The 25,961-nt window shown below is 36.6% G+C and overlaps 1 protein-coding gene across 1 annotated transcript; it reads left to right on the forward strand.

Annotated features, from left to right (window-relative positions):
• On the forward strand, positions 1 to 25,961 carry LOC100370144 (protocadherin Fat 4-like). Its single transcript, XM_085490858.1, has 32 exons — positions 1 to 46; positions 312 to 437; positions 2,801 to 2,971; positions 4,376 to 5,013; positions 5,414 to 5,596; positions 5,860 to 5,964; positions 6,798 to 6,917; positions 7,059 to 7,800; positions 8,289 to 8,705; positions 8,810 to 9,618; positions 10,610 to 10,729; positions 11,497 to 12,241; positions 13,393 to 13,452; positions 14,934 to 15,499; positions 16,056 to 16,163; positions 16,447 to 16,753; positions 17,036 to 17,127; positions 17,284 to 17,521; positions 17,925 to 18,212; positions 18,528 to 18,670; positions 18,980 to 19,178; positions 19,403 to 19,611; positions 20,465 to 20,647; positions 20,733 to 20,835; positions 20,956 to 21,092; positions 22,815 to 22,921; positions 23,746 to 23,804; positions 23,969 to 24,052; positions 24,269 to 24,367; positions 24,758 to 24,844; positions 25,437 to 25,529; positions 25,876 to 25,961. The coding sequence occupies exons 1-32, from the start codon at positions 1 to 3 to the stop codon at positions 25,959 to 25,961; spliced, it is 7,470 nt and encodes a 2,489-aa protein (XP_085346984.1).

Genomic DNA, 25,961 nt, shown 5'->3' on the forward strand with positions numbered 1-25,961 from the left:
ATGGCTATCTTTTTAATTGTACTTCACTTCGCGTTATGGGTGACAGGTAAGTCTGCCTTTCCTTTCTTTCATCGATGGTCACGAATAAAATCCACGTATGTGAATATTCAATATCTAATCCAGGTCGACAACTGCATGTTATAAAATCGCCGTGATCGTCTGGAATTTCGTATAATGTACACGCGTTATATAAGACGCATGCGACCCATTCATATCGAACACGGCGAGGTTGGACGACTGTTGAAGAAACATTCGCAATCCTGACACGGCGTTTTAAAATAATGTATGTGTATGTCATTTTTCATCAGCAGCTATGACGTCATTCACGTCATCGACGTCTTCTACGAGCTTCTACGACCAGATAATTGATTACACATTTAGCGAGTATGATATGATGAACACTACAGACTTATCAACTGATACATCGATAGTCACAGGTAAACATGAATCGCACGCGTCTTTATACGTGTATATATATATACAGCAGAGGGTGCGGAATTTGTTGACGTACACTTTAGACTTAAAATATGTATCTAGTCAGTGCGGGCAACCTTTATAGCCACTGCACAGAGGGCGCTGTTGAAGTGATGACCAGCACAATTTGGGAGCAGAAAAATATTTTAATCAAAACAATCGTCTCAACTGTACATTTCAGTATAATTCCACATATATATTAATGCTAATAATAGGTAGTCATTAGTACGATCCTCTCTTTAACTCTTTTTACCAACATTCTCGCCCATCTTTTCGAAGCCTGTAGGTTACTATGCGACTTGATAGTGTTCATTTCATTTGAAATAACCACACGGCTAATTAACGATCGGCAAGTGTGCATGATTTTCCGTAATGAACATAAGTTGGAGACAAAACCAAATGCTCCAGTATTGTAGAGCTAAGAATTTCTGTCAAAGGCATTCTGGTTAAAGCTAAGTTTACAATTATCACACACGTGGGATGCTAACATGTACACCACAGTTCTCTCACTCACACCAACACAGAAAACATGCACGTATGGCTTAACCTGTTCTACACACTCTCCTGCTCTACAACATTGTTTATACTCTCAAAAATTGAGTGCAGAACAAGTAATTTTGGATCTAAAATATATCCACTTACATACAAACGAATGGTTTGTTGGTATGATAAAGGAACCCAGTTTCTGGTAGGGACAAATCGTCCTTAGACATGGGAACACAACAGTGAAGACCAAGGCTGCCTACCTACAGCAGGAAAGACGTTTTTTGAACTACTGATCATCATTCACAACTCACAATGTCAAACAAATCTGACCATGCTAGCATCTTCATTTCAAATTTTCTGGTCCAGGCAGCTCCCTAATTTGGGGGGGGGGTCATGGACTCACCTTCATGTATCCTTCATCACAGAACTATGTTCTTCTTCGCTCACGGTAAGTGGCACTCCCTTCTTTGCCTTCATCGCTAAATTAAGATTTGGTCAAGCAAATTCCAAAAATCAGGAATGGATATACTCAGCAATCTGTAAGGGTTTCCATTTGTAGGCAATATTGATGTTGACATTTAAGTTCACTTACTTGGCCAGTATCTGGTTGATGGCTTCATTATATAAATAACACTCACACAGGTTACCCACATGAAAAAAGTGTGGTGAAAATGCCGTATTTTGAAAAAATGTATTCACGGAAAAGGGTTACACATATGTTCCAATCTTGCTGTGTCTTGTTCAACAGTGTGCAGTTGAATTATTTGCAATCGAAACCCCCGTGGATGGTAGGGTGAGGTGAACTTCTCAATACCATTGGGGTGTCTAGTATTTTCTTCGTTATCTAGTTACTGGTCAGTTTTACCATCATCACAAACTTGGAAAAGTGTATTGCATTTTTTGGAGAACGAGAAGTCCATACACACCAGTTCAATACACTCCCGGTAATTATGCCACTCACAGATGAGTACTCTTTCTCTTATACATTGAATCATCACAGGCCAATGGAAATAATGGGCACACTAAGTAAGGTTAATGGCACAAAACCAATGTCACCACATCCAACATCATCACGTGTCCCTTTATCATCATCGCGTCATAATTTTAAGGCAGCACCAACTAGTAATGTTTTTTTTTTCAGTTAGGGCATCCGATGTAAGACTCCATTTCTGGACCAGTCATTATCATTGATGTAAACTCTAATCAACATTTTATCCCTCTTTCAAAGCTTATTTAGGCTACTGCAATCTTTGCACCACAAGTTCTTGTTTCTGTAAATGCTCCCGGAGTCAATAAGATTAAATAGATTAATGACCAATCTTCATGTGTTGAAGTTGAGTTGGAACTACAGGTTGGTTGATGACCTTCTAATATTTTGTGATTGGAGTCACCTGTACACAAGCTGTTCTTTGATGAAACAACTGAAATCAGTTTATTGGGCGTCATGCAAGCCCTTGGTCATGTCGATGTTTTCATGGGTATTGTGTTTTCTAATTTCTGACACCACTAGAAGGCGTGTTGGGTTGTTTGTGGCTCGAGTCTGGATCTAGTCTCCATGAGTGATGTAATTTACCATGAGCCCCGAAGATTGACATGTGGTACTATGAGTTTGCCCTTCAGGAATACCAAATATTTTCACCACGTTCATGGCGTAGTCGAACTTATACTGAGAACAAACGTCAGAGAACCTAACATTCATTCCTCCGCATTCCATTTAATGTCTCTTTTTTCATAATTTGTGTTTTAAATCGCAGTGGCATCCATGCAGACAACAAGTATCCATCAACAACGTAAAAATGCTATTGCCACCCTATTGATTTCAATGTGGTTTTATCACTAGGCAAGTCAACATCAACATCAGAAGACAATACTAATGCTGGAAATTCACAGGAAATGACGTCAACCACTGTGACCCCACTACCTTGGGACACGACTCAATCTACAACGTCGACCACCTGGCCGCCTAGGTACACGAATATACCTACAACTGAGCAAACTACCCGGTTCAATGGTAATCAACATAAAGTTCACTATGTGTGTGTATGAGTGATTACAAATGGTCAGCATTATGAAAATCTATTTATTTTTTATTTTATTTATTTAGTTTTATTTTTGTAACTCAGAAAAGGGTCAATTTAGACAGTACTTGGAAAATTGAATGTTTGAACTATTTTTTTGATTTTTAAACAAGATTCACCATAACAAATTAAATTATATCATAAACAAAGGTACTTTTCCAATGAAATTAGCAATATGGCTTCGGCCATCAAACTCTATTTGGTAAACAACTATATCTATATGGGTGACAGGATGCCGCTTGGTTTATGCATTTAATTGTGGCTGTAATCGCATGGTTCATGTGACCGCTATATAAGCTTAAATTGCTTAAACGAAATAGATAAAACGCACTTAGCAATCACTTTATTTGTATTAGTCGATCGTTAATACCAAAACATAAAAACACACACTTATGGTATTAAAACATTTACCAATGGTATAAGTTGTATAATGGCCAATTGTTTATTTAATATTATACAAACATATTTATATTGTGTGCTGTAAAATATGTAAGTATTTATAGCTGAGTTTATAGTAATATTTTTTTGTTTTTTACCATTATTTAGAATTATTTGTAAACAAGCCTATTATAATATTTGTAAACAACATATGGTCTTAGTGTCAATAATTATATAAATATGGTTAAATCATATGCAATATGACAACATTTAATGCCATCCTAAAAGTATATGAGGTTGTGAAATACTATGCTATCTATGCACGTTACCTAGCAAGCTTTGCGCGTTTCATTTGTATGTCACATTCTGTCCGAGTCTGTTAGCGACTTGTAGGCTAGCTCAAATCTGAGCTACGAGGCGCATGTCACCATCTCGTGCACAAACAACAAAATGATGGCAAAGTTTTGCAGGATTTTGCGGATGTCAAATGAAATCTAGTACGAGTGGCTATAAAAAACACATCAGATAGTGTGATTTACTATGACAAAATACCACGTGACTCTCGACCAACAGGTTGTCTACTAATTCAGTTAAAGTTATCTTCATACGTTGACTGATCCGCAACAAACATGTCACTGTCTTCTGTATGTATTGTGCAGGTTATGAGACGTCATATGCAACAAAACCTAGAAATCCAATTTATTTGTAGCTTTTAAACTAAAATAATTGTGTGATCATAACAAGGAAAAATATGTTTGATTTGGTGATTAAACACAACGATCTTCATTGCAGGCAAGCTTCGGTGCTATAATCTTTTGTTGCCATGCCAACTAATTTTAATTTTGCTACCATGAATTTATCACAATAATCAGTGAGCAATCAATAACATAACAAGTTTTAAAGCAATAATTGTCTGAATGCATGTTTCAATTGTTTTCTTTCCATTGTTTATTACGTAGACTACTATTATGGTGGCGAGGATTTCTACTGTGGTAGTCATTGGTACGTTTTCGATTATTTTGAGAACGTGCCTGTTAACGACTCCGACCCCGTTGGATATATTGGCAATGAAGCACATTACGACATATCTGTTAAATTCGAAATCGTAGAAGATGATGCATCCGATGTATTCTTTGTCGACGAGATCGGTACGATTTGGACACTAGTTGAGTTAGATCGAGAAATAGTTAATCATTACACATTCACAGTAAACATGTCTGGGGAATATTTATACAAATACGTACCAGTACACGTGAATGTACTCGATGTTAACGATAACGTACCGGTGTGGTTACAAACTACATATGCCACTGAAGTCATTGACGGAACAGTCGAGGGGTCTACCATGTTAGTGGTGTCTGCTGTGGATGCCGACACCGATTTGAACGGGCGTGTAAAATATAACGTCACACCACCATTTCATAATCACTTTGAAATGATGGACAATGCGTTGATGAGCACAATGCAGATTGTACTAGACGAGATGCAGCAGTACAGAGAGACGGAGGCAGCTATAAATGATACAATAACCGTGACAATAGAGGCATTGAACCACGACGGACAACGCGCTACAGAAGATGCCTACGTAGAAATCAAGGTACATGCTTCTATTATTATTATTATTCATAAGGTCTAGATTCACTCAAATTAAACCGGTTGTTTTTCCAAAGCCAAACAAGAAATTGAAATGCAGTTAGTTAATACAGCATTCTCATAATTTGCGCGCCCTCAAGCGACGACGCACTTCAGTGCCGTAAATGGATGTGACACCGTTTACCGCATTTACTTTGTTTTTGTTCTGTGATCGTCCGTCGAAAATGTCCTTTATAGACATTTTAGATTCTAAACGGCAAACGCCTACATAAACGGATACAGAGGTATTTCAAAGCCAATGCTTACAAGAATTGACACCATTGTAACGTCACAGCCGGCTTATCAGAAAAAAGCATATTGAGAGGTATAAAATGTCGTTGTATAAAACATCTCTGTTTTTGAAGATTACGAGAGCGGTCGAAGCGGGTTTCGGTAATGTGAGTTATCAAAACGCTGCTGTAAAAGAAAATGAGCCTAGTGGCACTTATATCACAACGTTAAAGTCGATTACAACAGTTCCAGAAGGGTATGATATCTTATACGAGTTTGCTGCTAAAGTAGATGACATTGACATTGACCAATACACGGTGAGTAATTGGTTTATATCATTCACTATATACAATAATTGTTTATGTAAAAATGTTAATTAGAGAATTCTATATAAACTCGCATTTTTGTTAAATTTATTCGAACTAAATTCTGAATTGTATTTACTTGTTATTTGTATAGTTATGCTTAATTTCAAGTATATATTTTGTTGTCACTCCAGTCAAAACGTTGATGGCGATAGTTCGTTGGTTGGCAAGTAACTCGTTACGTGGAAACCATTACATTTCGTTTCTATTTTCAGGGGAATGTTACCACGGCAACAATACTCGATAGAGAAGACAGGGATGTATATCATTATGCCGTAGTTGGGTATCTGACTGATAGTACAAAATGCTTGGCAAACCCGGTAAGATATTTACTGTACTTATGTGAATTTGAATGTGGTAGTTGATGTAATTGTGTGCACATATTAGTGCTTTTGTGTATTTCAAACGACACTGTCGTAAGCCCCCCCGGGGGGGGGGGCTCTCTGAATAAAATATGGTACGCAGGCTGAAGTAAAAAACACGCGTAAATGGGGTGTTATTTAGTTATTTGATGCGTATACGCGTGTATAGTAATAAAGTGTGAAAAATGGAATCTCATGAATTCATCTTACCTCCAACTTGAAAACAGAATGATTTTAGTATGTATATAGGTGATCTATTTTATGTTTCTGCACTTGAAAAGGGTATAATTTTACAAAAATAAGTACGTGTTTAGAGGTTTTGTTGAAAAGTTATACTTCAGCATGGGTACCAGGTCAGACTTGGATTACCCCCCCCCCCCCTCGGTGTCGCAAAAAATGCACATATGCGTATGCGTATGCGTGGGGTATCACGCACAACAACTGATCCAACAACAATTTATGATTCAAGTAAAATGACAGGTTCACAGGTACACTGGCTATGTTGCCTGTTTAGTGTTATTCCAAATATATATACACATATACTGACGTTGACTGACGACCTTCTGTCTCAACTTAGACTCTACGCTCTGCGAATAACATGGGGGAAATGTCCGCAAATTTTGAAGGCCTACTATTCATTTTAGCTATATTGCAAAAACACATTAACACACATTTAAAAAAATTACCCTTGAAATTACAGAAAGTACCTGTATCTATATGATCCGGGACGCTCGTGTCTTGCATAGGTACTTAAACACATACATTTTCCGTATATCCTATATAACATTTAGGTTGCTGAAGAGCTGCTCATTAGAGTACTTGACGACAATGATCATTATCCCGTGTTTACGCATAACACGTCGACTGGATACGTACGTGAGAACACGTCATCTGCTCAAATTGTATCCATGGTAAGAATTTCTGTTTTGTTTTCAGTGACTTCACTATAAACAAATCAATTGTCATGATCTAAAACATGTTTAAACTAAACTGAATCCGTACAGCGGTTAATGTGATAATGAATCAGCCTAATCTGGGGCATTGTTTCACAGATTCCTCAAATCAGCACAACGGACCTTGACATTGGCTACAACGCCGATATTCGTTACTCGTTATCCGGTGAAGGAAGTGACCAATTTGAAATCGACCCAGAAACTGGTGTTATCACAACAACCGACGAGCTTCCACAAGGCTTAGATCGTGAGGTTACTGACGAATATCATTTATTTGTCACTGCCGCTGACAGAAACGGAGATGCTCAAAATCTGAACACAACTGTGCCCATTTTTATTATTGTAACTGACATCAACGACAACGAACCAGTCTTCTATGATGAACAACCCCTGCCCATCGATATATATGAAAACGTTGAATTAAATACAAATTTGAGTAAGGTCCAGGCCGATGATAACGATGCCGGATTAAATGGTCGGGTATTATATTCGATTATTGGTGGGAGTCATGGTGACTTCAGTATCAATAAACGCTCCGGTGTCTTGTACGTATCTGGAATCTTGGATCGTGAATCTATATCATCATACGTCATAAACATTTCAGCTTATGACACTGGAAATCCAATATTAGAATCGTACACAGTAGTCACTATAGATATACTAGATATTAATGATAATGGCCCAGTCTTTAGTTCTGATTACTACATGGCGTGGATAAATGAGTCCTCCGAGATCTACACTCATGTTTTGAATGTGAGTGCGGAAGACATTGACCAGGGACATAATGCGGAAATCACGTATTCCATTAATAGCACGGATTTTGTTATAGACTCAAATACGGGTAAGTTGTTTTACCAGTTAAATAATATAATCCAATAATGTATCCGTAAAAGCCCGTGCAAGGGATTGTTTGTTCAAGGGAGTTTTCATTATACTGCCATGCGTACAGTGCAGTGGTTTCACATGACTCAGTACTCTGAAATATAATTGAATAACGAAAGCAACAGATTGATGAACAATATCATGACATGTACTTCTGTGATATCTATCCCTGTACTGTAATATTCTTATATTATTACTTGCATATTATTGTACTAATTTTAAACCACGTATACTAATTAATAATTTTCCTGTATGTTTATTGTATGCTCACACAAAAAGGAGAAATACGTACTTACAGAATGTTTGATTTTGAAAATTCTGAGGACACTAACCATGAGATTGTAGGTGAGTTTAAATATAATGTGTATTTAATAGTAATCAGTGAAGGGATTAATGAATGAATGAATCAATTAATCAATCAATCAATCAATCAATTTTGTCATTAAGTACATGCGACAGATGGCGGTTCCCCTGGACTGGTGTCTTCAGCAACTGTGCATATTAGTGTTACTGATGTCAATGACAACGCACCAGTATTCAGTCAAGGCCAGTATGACACATTAGTATTCAGTGGGTTACCTGCAGACTACCCTATCGTCGTCACCCATGCCTACGACAACGATAGTACAATTAATGGTGAGATATCATACCACATAACAGAGAATACCACAGACTTGTTCAGGGTTGACTATAAAGGAGTGGTCAGTTTGACTGGATTGGTGAACTACGATGAACTGATGGAGAATGGATTGCTGGATGATGATGATTCTCTGCAGTTTTTGGTGGTTGCTATGGACAATGGTTATCCTCAACTCGCAAGTAATACAACAATTAATGTCACAGTGAAATATACCCAGTTAGCAGGTAAGTGACAATCGTCGAAATTATTTATTTACCACTTTGCAGGATTGTAAATATGAAGTGTCAGTGCAGTCTTTTATGCAATCATTCTCACTCATACTATACAGGTGAACCGACAGCGCCATGCGTTACTAACGCAACATGGTGCGGCACTAACTGGTACTCATTCGAAGTACAAGAGCATTCTCCTAATGTTACGATAGGAAATATATCAGAAGAGGCGCAATGGTTCACTGACCCCACTTACAGTATCGTCGAAGACTATGCAAGTAACCTGTTTTATATCGACAGTAACGGTAATATTGTCACTGTCGGTAGTGACATTGACAGAGAGTCGAACGAGACCATCACATTTACGGTCCAAATATCGCAAAACAGTATGGAAAAGTTAGTTCCCGTTCACGTGGATGTGTTGGATATCAATGATAACTATCCCGTTTTCATGCCGCAATTTTACCGTGCAAATGTACTGGAACACTCACTGGCGGACACTCTGCTGACACCCATAAATGCATCTGATGCCGATGATGGAATCAACGGTGCGATTGATTTCAGCGTTTACGGAGTAGAAGAACTATTTTTCTACATGGATCGCAACATGCTACGAAGCTCACAGGAACTGGACGTTGAGAAGATGGTCGCAGCAGGCGTGACGGTAACCAATGACATTGTTGTCATAGTGATACTCGCCGAAGATGGCCAACATAATAAGGGCAGTAACAACGCGTCAGTTGAACTTGCACTGAGTGAACCATTGCCCCCAACTAACAGATCATACATCTACGTGAACGTGTCAGAAAATCAACCGAATGGTACATATGTTACAACCGTCTCCGCTGGAGAATACGAATCGTACGATATCAATTATGGGTTCGTTGAGCACACCGTCACCGACTTTCATATCGATGCTAGTTCGGTAAGTCATATTCAATATTTGTTGTCATGACGCCGAAATAGTTAATACTTGGGCATACTTGGTTACAGAATGCAACATTGTTAAATTGCATAATCATTCGCGCAATGTACATTTTCGTTATTATTATTGTATATCAAATAATGGCTTTTTGCACCAAATTATACTTTTTTGAATATTTATTTGCAACCTTGCGATTTCTATGTTAATATAAAACGATTAAAAACATGGGATAGTACGAAATCTGGGCGATTGAACAAATTTTATGAATGAACTTCACTTTTTGCAACAACGGTCTCAATGGCCAAACTATAATGTTCACCGAATATTCTACTACACTTGATCACAAGGGAATCGTGACAACAACCAAACCACTTGATAGAGAAATGAGGTCAAGGTACCAATATTCTGTTCGTGTATATTATGACGACTCAAGCAAGTGTTTAAAATATCCGGTGAGTGAGATAATGTGAAACATTCAACACAACATCTTGAATACTTTTTTCCGTGACAACATACCTTCATAACCTGTTTAGTTAGATTATTCAATTGTTTTATGTTGGCGAAAACTACCGAGTGGAAAATGTTTTAAAAAAATAAGTCAATTTTGAAATATTTGTGATGAAGTGTAGTGTTTCAGACAGGTAATATAATGTCGTCGGAGACATGTTTCCAATAAACCACGCCTTCTAGCGACGAAGATCTCAGTGACGTCAAAATGGCGTGAATCGATCAAATCAAATCTAGTGATTGTAGCATTTTTTTATTTGAATGGTTAAACATTATTGACGCTGTGACACCGGTCTTGTGTTCCCTTTCACCCGTTCACGTCAAAGAATAGCTTCGTTTCTAGAGGGCGCTGCAGATTTATTTCTAATGCTTGAGTAGTATGACACATGTTGCCAACAGTTAACAGTTAACAGTTGTTCTCATCGACTTACCATTCGCTTCGGCGTCTAACACCAATTGAATGTGGTACACTTTCACTTTACAGGTAGTTGCAGAACTTTACATAGGCGTTTCGGATGAAAATGACAACTCTCCGATTTTTGCCGCAAGTCAATACGACGGATGGATAAACGAAAACAGTGACCCGGGCGTGAAAGTAGTGCTGGTAAGATTGCATCATTCACTTTTTATTGATTCGATTGGGGCTGATACACAGAAGCTATACATATATATATAGTTATTCTCCTTGCACTCAGAACATACATCAACGCACACTCGATATTATTCACTTGGCGTACTACTGAAGCTAGGTCGTGATGATTATTTGCTCTCATCACTAACGAAACTGTCGTCATATGCATTGCTGATAAGTTTCAATTTTCTGCCCCAACACTTCATTTCCCAGTGTTACAATCTCATCGTCTCGTACCGTGTCACGTTCACATTGCAATAACCATAACCATTCATCAGACAATAACGCAGTGAATCTCGACCACCTGCAACAAATTAACATGTACTATGGTGAATATATGTGAAAAATTGCAACAAAGCCCAAACACGTATAAAATTGACACCGAAACAATCATTCGAACGTGATTGGTTAGTATAAACTCTAGGTGTGGTTGTCAAGGGGCGGGTCTAGAATGTAAACGAGAACAAAAGAAACAAAATATTCAAATCCTCAGATTTAAGGGGATTCGTACGAACGCAATGTATTCGCCTCTGATGTATGCCGAATAATATATTCTAGGCCGTGCAATCGTGTGGATTTTAAACATCATTAGTGCATGTTGCCCTCGAGTTGCACTCATACTCGTACATTATCCTATATTTAACAGCTAATGGCACAAATGCAGAGTATAGCATTGTCTCTAACCCGGACAGTTTTTACTGCAATTAATGTAAACATTATATATATATCTTCAATAACAGGACACACCAATATCATCAGTAGATTATGACTATGGATTAAATGCTTCAACGGTCTACACTCTATCTGGTGATGGTCATGAACAGTTTAAAATAGATAACAAAACAGGTGTCATCACAACAACTGATGATGAATCAGTTTTAGACTTAGATCGTGAAGAACGAGATCGTTATAATTTGGAAGTGATAGTGTCTGATCGAGATGGTGTAGATGATCTAAGTCTTAAGACGAGTGTTCCGTTAACTGTTGTATTATGTGACGTGAATGATAATTATCCGCAGTTTACACAGGATGAGTATGACTATGAAATACCGGAAAACACAACCATAGGACACGTTATCGTCGTTATTAGTACCACAGATGAAGACATAAGCGTTAACGCTGTGGCGTACACCATAGTTTTCGGCGATGACGGGAAATTCAATATTGGTCGCAATAGCGGGGAACTGACCGTGGAGAGTGAGCTCGACCGCGAATTGAAACCACGCTATGTACTGAACGTCTCAGCAAGTGACGTTGGCAGTCCTGAACTTATAAACTACACAAGGGTCGACATACACCTTACTGACATTAATGACAATACACCCACGTTTTCCCCAGTGGAGCCCTGCGAAGAACAAGCAGAAGAAGTTGCCATCGGTACCACAGTACTTAGCGTCACGGCTACAGATGACGACGAAGGAGAAAACGGTGCAGTGCAGTACAGTATATCGGACACAGAATCCTTCACGATTGATAAGGATACAGGTTGAGTGGAAACAAATAGTTAAAGGACATATGACATGGGGCTCACCTTTTTAGGCACTTTAATAAGACATGCAAAAAGTATCCTTCTATTTATTCTGTTTCGACACAATTAATATATATATATAAAATCTGAGATAATTCTATATTTGTTAAGACCATTGGCAATCTTGCAAAAATGAGGTTGATAATACAAATGCAAATAGTTCTGCTTACTTTCTGGACACTTAGACAAAATTCATTCAAAACCTTTCTTTAATTGTTTTTGGAACTTTCAAAAACCCATCACATGTGTCTCTACATTTTTCGGAATCTTAAAAAGACGAATAGGAATAAGCGTACAGAACAAAAAACAAATATTTGCTAAGCTTTGATATTCAGCTTTCTGGTTATATATAACATGACATATTTCAAATGCTAACATATTTCTTCATCGTCGATTTGTTCATATGAATAGGGTGATTAAAAGATGCATCTCATTTCTCAACGAGCGGTAGTGTTTATTTGTGTATTCGCGCTTTGCAAACTTGTGAGGTGCCATGTCTTGTCGAATATATACACCGTCAAATGTTGAGATTGTGGATGAGTAATGAGAAATTACCTGCAGAACATGATTTTAAGCTCGCCTCCTAAATTGAGGTAGATTTGAAAACTGTTTACACCAGGCCAAGTTCGTACTCTAGAAGTCCTTGAAGGTCTTAAGTACTTAATCTCAAAATAAAATGAGCGTGAACGAATTAACGGGGTATCTACCAATTAGTATAACATTTTAGCTTGTTCTAGAAGTGATGTTTTACTTATTTGTGAAGTGGGGATGTAAATATAATATATTTTGTCACTTTTGTTTATCGTAAACAAATCAGGATCAGAAAAAGTAGTCACGATAATTAATCTTTTTTCCCTGTGTCAAAAACAAATAATTTGAGATATGCCGTCTCTTCTTCACTACGTAAACTAATATTTTAAAACCAAAGAAATGGCCACTCTTTACTAAAATATAAATATAATTCTAAAATATGAGTATAATTTATTGCAAAATGAATAATTTCTTTATTTTTTTCATTTCAATCCATGAATTATAAGCTGAGCTAGTATGAGACTATACTGATATTTAGTGTTAATGTTTTCTGAACTATAACTTACTTGAATTGCAGGGGATATAACGACAACCAGTAGACTGGATTACGAAGATGTACAAGAATACACTTTCAATGGTATTTGACATTTCACTTTATTACATTACGAACAAAGTCGTTGTGGGATAGGTGCTTTTTTGTCACGGTGGTCGGTATACCAAAAAAACACGCACATTTCTTTGACAGACTGACAAACAATACCGTATTGGAACCATACTTACGATGTCGGTGCTCTACAAATATAAAGCATATAATTATTATTTGAACTTTGCTGAACAACAGAGAAACGCAAGTGAAAAGAGTGGAAAATATAAATTATAATTCACCCACCTATTTTCAAAAGCTTATGATTAAAATTAAAATTCAACCAAAAAAAAAAATAAGCCGGGCTTGCATTGGAAAACGTAAATTACAATCCTGTGTGGTACAAGAACTCACGTTTTCACGTTCGCATCACTAAAACGAACGACATTGTCAAGTAACCTTTGATCAAATTTATTAAAAGGGTCTAAACTATTCCAGTGTAGGATGTTTTATACTAAATTAGGTTTATGTTTAGAGTCATTATAGCTAAAAAAACCACCATCAGTGCTTTTATTTATCGGACCATGTCTCGTCCCAAGGCGTTGTACAATTATTGCCGCCTAAGTGGTTTTCACAGCGACATTATTTTTTCTAAATTATTAAATAATACTGTATTATAATTACTATGAAGATACCTCAAAGTATGAACGAAGACAGTACAGCGAAATTATTGACCGACGCGCAGCGGAGGTCGTTGCGACGGCATACTGTCTGAGTGCATACTTTGACGTATCCTCGTAATAACCTTATTATTATACATCTTTCCATACCAAGGATAAATAAAGGGAATGCCGAAATCAAAAAAGTTTCGAACAGAATCAGCGAACTTCTTTGTGTGGAGTCGGGTCAAACCCTGGTGGCAGCCGTGTTTGTTTTTATTACTAGAGGGCGTTTACGCGCGTAATCATTCCATATTCGGAATTCGCATTTCCTTATATGGTAGGATTAGAATACCCCGTAAAATACCGCAATACGACACGCTGTAACTTATGGCGTTATGGTGACAGATGTATAATGATATATTATGTACAATCTTGCTAATTACGCAAATTGGCCGGAAACGGTAATTGATTCATTCTACCAAGGTTAATTTTATTTTTTCAGTATGCTGCATTAGCGATAGTACTCACGATATGAAAATTGTGCTGTGTCTGAGCGTCGAACAACCCAGCATGAATACCTGAAATCGCGGCCTCGCTATCCCGGGGATTTCTCAATGAAATGGTCACGTTGTTTTGAATAGCCCGCTCATAGTATACTACGTATACATACGTTTCCATTTAAAACAACCCCTTTGTTTACGATGAATGAGAATTCACTTAAATCTTTCCCAACTTGTAGACAGACATCTAAATTGTCATGATTGTATACGATACAATATAATACCCCAGAAAAGAGCCATTTTGCCGTCCACTCCGACCATATACCTCACACGTTTTGCAAATATATATAATAACAATATTTTATAATTTCAGTGACTGCCACAGATTGCGGCGAACCACCACTCAGTTCCACGATGTCCGTTTCTATCTGTATAACAGACATCAACGACAATGTACCACAGTTTTTAAATACCCCATATAATAGTAATATTCAATCCAACAGCAAGAAAAACAAATTCGTAATATCTGTAACTGCCTCTGATGCAGATGATGGTGATAATGGTCTTGTATCGTACAATATAACTAACGATAAGAACTCCCTATTCACCATTGATGAACTTAACGGAAACGTGTTCCTTGCAAAAGATCTGGATGTTAACGAAGTATGCGAGTCTTCGCTAGAAAATTGTGATGTAATATTCTCCACTGTTGCTAGTGACAACGGACACGAACTAAACACGAACTTTGCGCCTGTCCTGGTGGAAATATATTTCGATGAAAATGGAACGTTGAAGTTTGAGGAGTCTCAATACGAGGGCAGTGTTAACGAGGAAGAGGTACCTCCGGTGTACGTCACCACAGTTGCCGTCATAGGAAACCATGTAGTGGAATACGAGTTTTTTAATCCGGTTGCAGATTTTCGCATCAACAGTTCCACTGTAAGTATAAATTATTAGGAATAAGCTACGAGCAAGTGCATCTAGAGCAGAAAAACACAATACTGCACTGTCAATTGCAATTCTCAAAACATATCTCGCATTTACAATGGTTTATGACAAAAGTAGATTCTATCAGGTTATGTTCGTAAAGTAATATTGTAAACATCGAAATTAATAGATTCTTTTTAAGGCGTGATAACAAGTGTATTTCATTGTTATTAAATTATAGCACATCGTATTTTTTCTCTCTTTTATTCTTATTTATTTAACTTGAATTCGCAGTAAAACTTAGAGTTTGCAACTAGAAAAGTGTCTGCGTATGAGTAAACTGTTCGTTTACGATAACATGGCATGCTAAAGGGTATAGAGTGGTATAACTGGAATAAACGTATAACCAGACCACTTAGTCGTATGACTACGACTAGTATACAAATAATGGTTGAATCTCGGCATATACTTTATGCGGCAGCGACTACGTTTTTCCAATTTATATTCTTTTGGCAGTTCACAGTAACATCATAATGCTACTTTTTTCACTGTGTCTATTTTTATGTAGGGTGACATTGTAACAAGTACCAAGCTTGACAGAGAAACGACAGATTGGTATTCATTCACAGTAACTGCAAAAGATACGATTACTAGTAAGCACAATGCTTACGTGCCAGTGAGTAATATTTTATTGTATAACACCAATTCTTGTTTATTTGTGTGTTTTTTTTAACCAGTTTCAGTATTTTGAGACTTCTTGCTTCCATTAGTAAATGATCAACTGAACTGCTTTTTTTAGAAACACATAGACATGGTATTAAGTTTCGAACAACATGGTCAGATATCACGTGCAACACCCTTGTAAAACAAACTTCACCACTAATATATAAAATAAATGACATACATGACTTGTGTTCAGTGCTGAGTTTTACATGTGTAATAATCTCATTGGATCAAAGGTTATGGTGAACGTCATGGACATCAATGACAATGCCCCGATGTTCGAACTTTCCAAATATGACGAAAATTACATTGATGAAGGAGATTATACCGACAACCACGCCTGGATACTGAATGTGAGTGCAAGCGACGGTGACACCGGAACCAACGCTGAGATACTGTACAGTATAGTATCCGGAGATCGTGGTAAGCATGAACTACTAGTGTCTTATTGTAGAGTTGTGGATCGGAGTGACAGCTCAGAAGCCGTAGCGCTGCTGTTGATTGAGCATATGCCATTAGATTTAGCGCTGCTGTCGAGTGAACGTATGTCCTTATGTCGTTGAAGGTTTGCTGTTGACTGTGTTTTCGCCTTAAGGATTTACCGTATATTGTTGAATTCAGTGCTGCTGTCGATTGAACATGTGCCTCTGTTTCATTGGTTTTAGCGCTGCTGCCGAGTGAACGTAAAATTATGCCTTTATGCCACGGGATTCGTTTTCAACTTGAATAAATATGTCGTCCCTCAATCGAAGGATATATGTTATGTTATTATTTAACAATATGTTATTGCTGATATGTAAGTGTCATTCTTTTTGTTTTTTATAGGTCACTTCAAAATAAACAAAACCACTGGTAATATATATAGTGTTGGAGTAATAGACAGAGAAACTATCAACACGTATTACTTAACTGTGATGGTACGTGGTATATGCAAATAGTGTCTAATTGCTGCTAGCTTTATTCTACATTCATATTCAGTGACTATATTACTTTCATTCTGTGTGTCATTGTTTGAGATTAAATTATTTGCATATACGATAAAGTAAAGAGAATCGTGTTTTTTTTTACTGAAGGCAGAGGACATGGGCAGTGAGGCATTGAGTGGCACCACATGTGTGTACATAACGGTCAGTGACGTCAATGACAATGCTCCACAGTTCAACCAGTCTACGTACAGCGGCTCGGTTGAAGAAAACAATCGAGACGACACTGCCATTGTAACTGTCTACGCCACCGACAAGGACGAAGGGGAGAATAAAATAGTCCACTACTCTCTGGTTTCCGGGGCATATGACAATTTTGAAGTGGACAGTGAGTTGATACGTTCTACTACAATATTAATTAAAATTTTAGTATGTTATGAACGTATATATTATCAGAGTAAATTAAATCAGTGCTAAAACCGGTTTACCCGCATCAATCGCTCAATCAATCAATTATTTATCAACCATACAGACTGCGCGGGTGTCGAAAATAAGAATTTAGTGAAACATATTCACGTATTCATGCGAATATTTGTCATCGTATTTAAATCAGTCTTCGGACAATTTAGTTTATTATTCAAATATACGAAGGTATTACTTTCCTTTGAAGTAAGTTTTCGGGAACCAGGCCCGGCAGGTTGTATCAAATTTACACGCGTAAATACACTATAGTAATCCAATCATGAATCAATACTATAATTATTAGTCATATCTCGAGCACTCGTTCACAGGGGATTCTGGTGATATAATGACAACAGCGAATGCTAATATAGATTACGAGGAAGTGAAAAACTATACTTTGGTAGTGCAGGCTGAAGACTCTGGAACACCACCCTTGAATAGTACCACTGCAGTATTTATTGCGGTAATAGACGTCAATGACAACACTCCGTATTTCATGGGAGAACCTTACGAGACCGAAGTAGTGAATACTGTTAAAGTGGGCACGACAATATATAAAGTCAACGCCAGCGACTTTGATTCGGGAGAAAACGCCAGAATAACATATTTATTCACAGGTACGTGTAATTTTGACATCTACATTTCAGTAACGAACAATCGAGTGATTATGGTGTGTCTGTGGATTTCAATCGCTCGCGCCCTCTAGTGACGAAACGCTCCTATGATGTTTAAATGGCGATTGTTAGAGTAGCGCCCTCTAGTAACAGTACCTTTCATTGACTACAGATCAAAACAACATTGTCCCTTGCATTCATTTACAGCACATAATCAATTTCATCGCTAGATGGCGCCATTTATATCTAATGTTAGATGAAACTTACAGTTGAAATAAATTTTGAAATGAAATGATCATATATCTATTAATATTTTAGACGAATCGCTATTGTTCGCAATCGATAACATTACTGGGGTAATCACCATATCGAATGAATTACCTAAGGAGAATCATAAAATACTCACCCTTGGCGTGAACGCTTCTGATAGTGGGGAACCAGTGCTATCGAACGTGACAGAGGTAAGTTTATACTGACGTGCCCAATCATGTAATTGACAACTAACCTACCGCAAATGTGTGAGCTGTGAAATCGTCGTTACTATGAACGTGATGTTCATCAGACATCTCTCAATTGACGCCTAGGAACGATGCCAGTATTACAATTTATTCTGCCTTCAAAATTTAATGCATTGCCACCAGTGTTATTAGAGAATACTATTTCTTTGTTACAATGCCGGAATAGCTCACATATGAACAAATTAACATACACATACAATGGGATGTTTTTTTCATCAAAATATTCATTATTTATCGTCAATTTGTTCACAGGTTATTATCACAGTAAGAGAGACTAATGCACATGCTCCTGTATTTGAGCCATCCAATTACACGGTTGCAGTCAAGGAAAATGTTGCCAGCGGAACATCGGTTGTTACAGTAACTGCAAAGGACCAGGATTGCAATAACACAATCTGCTTAAATCCATCTGGAACAGTGTACTTTAAAATTGCCGACGGCAATCACAACGGCAAGTCAAGGAGTTGTATTTGATAGTGATAGAATGCTTCCCCTTTTCGAAAAAACAAACAAAAACAAAACAAAAATAAAACACTCTGTGCTATTGACTGAAACAAAACAAAGTTGTAAAGCAGCAAATCGGAACTTACAAGTGCATAATTTTTACATGTTTTTGTTTACTTGTTTAAACAGCGACACAATTCTGTTTCTAACTACTACAACGACTTCTTTCAGAATTTTTCGTAATCGACGAAAGCACTGGAATAATACAGACAAATGGTACGATTGACAGGGAGATTGAAACTCTAGTTAATCTAGTAATTATTGCATATGACGGTGGATTACCACAAAAATCAGACAATGCTACTGTGGATATCTTATTATTGGATGTCAACGATAACTCGCCAACTATAGAAGAAGATATGAATACTACTATTCTTCACGTAAGTAGACAATCTCGTGCTCAATTCCAATGTTATTGCTGTTAATGTGTTGCAGTTGTCTCCTGCCAAAAAGATTTTGTTAGTTCGTGATTTACCGAATCTGAGATTTGTTTTATTTCGTCCAATTCTACTAGGGTGAACAGCGGTAGAGGATGAGTTTAAATTGTTTAGAATTGTGTAGGAGTCTATGTAATGTACGAGAAAACCACAAAGTATGCACTCAGGCAAGGCGGGGTCGTAACGATCGCCGTACTGCTTTCGTGCATGGTTTGCGATATTCTCATGGTATCAACTGTATTCTTCCTTGTAACATGAATGTCACCTATGTAAAAATAACTACAAATGTAGTTGCAAAGCAGCAATTAATGGTTTTCGTGACTAATGCGCTGTAGTATTGAATTCACCAGGTGAATTTAGTAACCAATCTAGTACTGAAGGAAGAGTTTATTGTTTATTTTAAAAAGGACAAAACCAAAATAAAATACAGGCATTTTTGCTATATTGCACAATATGAAGAGTAAATAAATAAATAAATAAATAAATTAATTAACTAATAAATAAATAAATAAATAAATAAATAAATAAATAAATAAATAAATAAATAAATAAATAAATAAATAGCTCTGTCATAGAAAACATAAATAATTTTGGCTAGTCTGTTTTATGACCAACAAAACGACTATTTTGTATATGCAAAATACATTTAAACAAAATTCGACCGACAATTTTAATTTTTCACAAAATCAAGGAGAAACAGTTAAAACCAGTTCATACACACCATATGTTTATTGGAAATATACATTCATTGATATAAAAGTGATTGGTCGGCGTCATTTATGTACATTTCTTTCAGGATTCACCGATAGGCACGTTTGTTGTGAATGTCAATGCCACAGACCCTGACATAATTGGAGAAATGTTTTATTCCTTGGATCCAACATTAGATAAATTTAAATATTATTTCAGTATAAATAGTTCAACTGGAATTATTATCACAAAAGCTACTTTTACGTATGATCGTTCCAAAGAGTATCAGGCAAGTACGATTCAATACCTTGTATAATGTCTGTCCGTCCGTCTATATTCAAGTTGTCCAAAATGTACTTAATATTTTGTTACAGTTAGTAGTCGAGGTCAATGATGGCATGTTTCATGGATATGGCAACGTTCTTGTAAATGTCGAGTACAATGACCCGAACATTCATGCTCCAGTTTTTTCTCAGGGTAAGTATGCTTTCCTAATATTTTTCGAAAAAGTAATTTGTTTGTAATAAAGACACTGCATGTACCATTTGACTATCACTAATTTTAACTGTGTAAATTATTGTCCTCCCTCACAACAAGGTTTTTATAGCACTCAAGTTCCGCATACGTTGCCCAGTGGTTCAAACCTGACTGAACTGAATATCACGGCCACTGATGATGACAGTGGATTTGATGGCATGGTGACATATGACCTTGCGCGTGCCGGAAATGAAAGAGTAAGAATTTTACATTTTGCGTAACATTCTCTTGTAGCTACAGTGTTACTTAATTGCTCCACGTTGATACGTGATAAAAATCCATTACGTCATCAGATTCATATTCAATCGTTGCTGCCACATAAAATACGTTATCCGAATTGGGGACTATGAATCTAACATTCGAGTGACGCGTGGGGCATGGCTATCCTCGTCTGCGATTTGTAACCCAAAATTCGTAATGACATCATCTGCGTGTTAACCTCGTTCACAGAATATTTTCAGCATTGGCAAAGTCACCGGGATAATAACAACTCACTACTCGTTAGATGAAAAGACGATTTGGTATAATTTGACCGCCATTGCTTCTGATCATGCAGAAAAACCGAAATCGAGGTATCTGTTTTTTTAATATGTTATTAAATATCCTCAGACAATTCACATTATGTTCTTACTTTAATGACAATAAGTAATTTATTGTTCCACTTCGATCGCTGTGATGTTAACGTGTGGTTTTAATGTGTCTTCCATGTGTAATCGGGACATAAAGCACGGTTCCAGTCGTGATAAGTGTCTACAAAGGTGTAGTAGAACCAGTAACGCAGGTACCAAATGAGGGTAAGAACAGAATTCATTTATATTTTGACGAATAAACTAATTGTTGCATCGCCATTTCTTCTTCTTTCTCATTATCTGATGTAATTAGACTGCCTTCATGTATAAACTATGTTGGTAGACGACAAGAATCACGCTGACTGTTTAACAGTTACACCAGACAATAATTTGCGTCTAAATTAATTGTATGTACTTTACAAAAGTAGTAAAATCGTATAATGGCTACAAACAGTTGGTTATCTTTTTTGAAACGCAGAATTAACTAACTCCGATCCCATATCAAACCAATCATGCCATGTATGGTAACTATTGATAAGCTAGTCTCTCTGGCATGTGGTCACGTTTCGTACATAATAACCAAGTTTGTAGGATTGTTGAATATGACCAATCGTACTGTCATTTCAGCAAATTCTGAATGCAACATAGTTTTCACATACATGTTGGTGGTTGCAATTTCGGTTCTCATCGTTATCCTACTTCTGACAATGGTTTGCTGCCAAAGGTATGTCATAACCTGTTATTGCTACTGGTTTACTCAGCGCCGTATGCTTTCACATAGACCACTTGTATTTTAACAATTGTCGAGCAGTTCACATATATTAGAACTGAGTCAGTAAATACGTCACTGAACTGGTTCTGAATGAATAAATGTAATTAATAATTCAAATAATGTCGAATACAAGTTACATATATACTACGAGGCCAGGTCAAGAAAAATATCGAAAACGTCACACAGTTTCGTCATTTATGCAGTTACCTTTGATATCTTGTCGCAGATGTATTGTATCGTAATCGTAATGTAGTGTATTGTATTTATAATTTAATGGAAATGTAATCTAACATCGCACTGAACAGACAACCGTTCACACATACGCATATATTCATGTTTCTATACAATTGTTTTGTAGGTCTAGAAAAAAGTCTTTACAGGTGGGTTTACAATGAATTAATGCTTTAAATTTGGTAACTTTTAAGTTGAACAGCCTGGGTGAGATCCACAAGCACTCGTCTGTTTGCTATGTTAAATATTTTGCTTTTGCAAATTTTGCATGCATTATCAGTGTTATATCAGTTTATATCCTCGTTGACAATGTTTCGTTAGTGACAATAGTGTCTCAAACATTTTAGGACTTAAAATATGAAATAGACAAACCGACATTACCTCCTCGTAATAAGAGCTCGATCGAGTGCAGCAACTTCAAGTTTTCAATGAGTGACATGACAATACCAGTTCGGTGAGTAGGTTTATATGACCCGCGTAGCGGACGTCATTATTAGACATATATAAAGTGCTAACATTGGATATTTTACGTATGTTACGCATCTCCGTGCATAATAAATGTTTATAAAATTTATTTTAACGTGTGCCTTGCATTTATGTACGAACGGGTCTATATACTAATTATAAATAAATAAACGCTGCTCGGACTGATAAATATGATATATAGAAGATAATATTTGGTAATCGTAGTCCTAAATAACTATTAAAAATAGCTAGACGTTTCGAGCAATGGCTCTTTATCGATAGCATGGAAGAAAATGTGAGCCATTGCTCGAAACGTCTAGCTATTTTTAATAGTTATTTAGGACTACAATTACCAAATATTATCTTCTATATATTATATAATAATTACTTATAACACTCACTTCTACATTGTGAGTCACCCTAGAAAATATTGAAGTTCAGATCTGTTGTGTGCTTGGTCATGCGGTAACCAGACCCCATACACATAAGGTGGAAGTATGTCTTGGTGGCTTTATATTTTGGAATTCCTTGACAATGGTTATACATTGTCTTGTAATGCATTGTTACAGAATCATTAATGTGTTTTATTAAAGCGTCGAGTCGCCATGCAGCACAAGTTGAAATATTATATAGATTAACAATGTAATTTGTTGAATACGTCCAAGAAGGCGCGACGCACTTGATGTAACGTTTTTCAACTTGAAAGTCGTTGTACAGTGTATCACATTCACCTTGTCATAACGATGTTAATAAATGCAATAATGCGGACTTTCCATGCCACGTATACATTATTAATATGTACTTTATTGTTAGCGAACTACCTGGAAACATCTACACCGATAGGTATGCTGGGATGCATTTTGATCAAACAGGTACGTTTGATGGCGCATGTGTTTACTTGTATTCCGCTGATATGGCGACCGTGTGTACAGAAATAAATAAAGACTGACTGTATTATAGTATGTAATAATATATAAAATATGTTTTATAATACTGCGATATAAATTTAATTTTTGTTTTAATTTTAAATCAGCAGGGAAAGCAGACTATATGTCCCCCGGGGTAGAAATTCCTGCGTATTTGGATTTGATAACTGACGAGGAATCACGCGAAACGTCAGGTAATGCATGGTGTTTGTTTTCCCATCGATGTCTATTAGTGCAATAGTTTCTTAAACTCGCAAATATGAATATATTTTGCGTGTACATATCAAATTCAATGTAGATATGAATAGTAATAATGTCAACTACCTTACACTTATCATCACAGAATACATTCAATTATACAACTGAAATGAGCATTAACGCAATTGTTTGTTTTTTGTTGTTGAAATTAGATGGTACTAGAGACAATGATGGTTACCTATTGCCGACCAATCATGATCCTAGTTATTTGGAGTTTTCAACAGATGACGTAATCCAACAGCCAGTATTAGGTCAGTATTATGTTTTTTACTGTAAATATAATTACGTTCACACACATAACACATAGTAAGAGATTATGCGCCATATTGACCAAAGGGAACAACTCGAAATGACGCTTAAATCTAAATTGAAAAAATGAAAAAGCATTACAAACATTACAAACAACTCGATGCATGTGTAGATTTGTTAGTAGCACTTATTTATTTGTGCAAAAATACAGCATACAGATTTACTTAAAACACCAGTATGAATATTATTTGGAATGTGCAATTTAGGCAAGAATTGGTCACATAGTGGGATAGACAGAACCAGAATAAAATGATGAATATCTAGTATGAGAACGTGCTTCCTCAATCTGTCCCATTCCACGTGGTAATCAAAACTATCACCAACTATTTTAGATCCAATTCTTGAAGTCGATGATTACCTCGTACCAGTGGCCGATAACTGCGATGACAACTTATATCTAGAACTAGTGGACGACAGTAGTAAGTACATTCTCAATAAGCACCATTAATACATATTTATCATATATATTTTTCTATTTGACGTTTGTGTACCTGTACCTGTACGTTTGTGTACACGAACATATCATTTAACTTTTAACTTTTTAGTTTGATCTGGCAAATATATTTGTAAACATATTTGCACATAAATACGTACGCAAACAAAACAAAACAAAACAAAACAAAACAAAACAAAACAAAACAAAACAAAACAAAACAAAACGAAACGAAACGAAACGAAACGAAACAAAACAAAACAAAACAACAAAACAACAAAACAACAAAACAAAACAAAACAAAACAAACACAAAACAAACACAAAACAAACACAAAACAAAACAAACACAAAACAAAACAAACACAAAACAAAACAAAACAAAACAAAACAAAACAAAACAAAACAAAACAAAACAAGTGTCAATAAACAAGCTGCTTTCTGATTAGCCTTTATGTTCGGATGGGTCGCCAACTAGGCACAGTCTTAGTTGTGCATTGACATACATTTAGGCGGCCTGCATGAGCTAATAATACCAGCATGTGTATAAGTGATCACGCAGGTGTTTTCTTTTTTCAGAACCAAGTCTTGATGACGACGACTACATGTCCCCAAGAGGTGCCGAAGACACTCCGTCATATTTGGAACTGTTCGGCGATAACACTGCTAGGGGTGAGCATTATTCAATAAATAAGCTACATAACAAATCACAAATATTAATATCAGTCGATTTACATTAATAAATTATTCAATTATTTTCCACGGACGCAGATGAGCATTGGAAGTAGCATTGTAATTGGATGTTTCGGCAAAGCACATCGTACGCTAAGTCATTCTCTGTGGCTCCCTAGGTCAGGTCATAAGCTCGAAGACTCTGCAAGGGAGAATGACGCTAAGTATAAATTGACTTCATTATTCAGAGGTCTTAATGAAAACGTTGCGATTGATCGCACCTCAATAGAGAGAGACACATTGATGTGCAGTGCAATGGCTATGTATGTATATATTTTATTTACAGATGAATTGGATGACAGCAACAGATCTGATTGCAGTTATCAAATGCTCCCCGAGTATACTGACAATGAAGCCATTTCCTACATGTAG

Source organism: Saccoglossus kowalevskii, chromosome 16 (assembly GCF_978046115.1).
Source record: "Saccoglossus kowalevskii chromosome 16, keSacKowa6.1, whole genome shotgun sequence".
NCBI classification, from domain to species: Eukaryota; Metazoa; Hemichordata; class Enteropneusta; family Harrimaniidae; genus Saccoglossus; species Saccoglossus kowalevskii.

Excerpts from the sequence above, each read along its gene's own strand:
- LOC100370144 (XM_085490858.1), top strand. The coding sequence starts at position 1 with ATGGCTATCTTTTTAATTGTACTTCACTTCGCGTTATGGGTGACAG. Across the intron at positions 47-311 it reads CTTCGCGTTATGGGTGACAG|CTATGACGTCATTCACGTCA; the intron begins GTAAGTCTGCCT and ends TTTCATCAGCAG. Across the intron at positions 20,836-20,955 it reads TGCTCCAGTTTTTTCTCAGG|GTTTTTATAGCACTCAAGTT; the intron begins GTAAGTATGCTT and ends CCTCACAACAAG.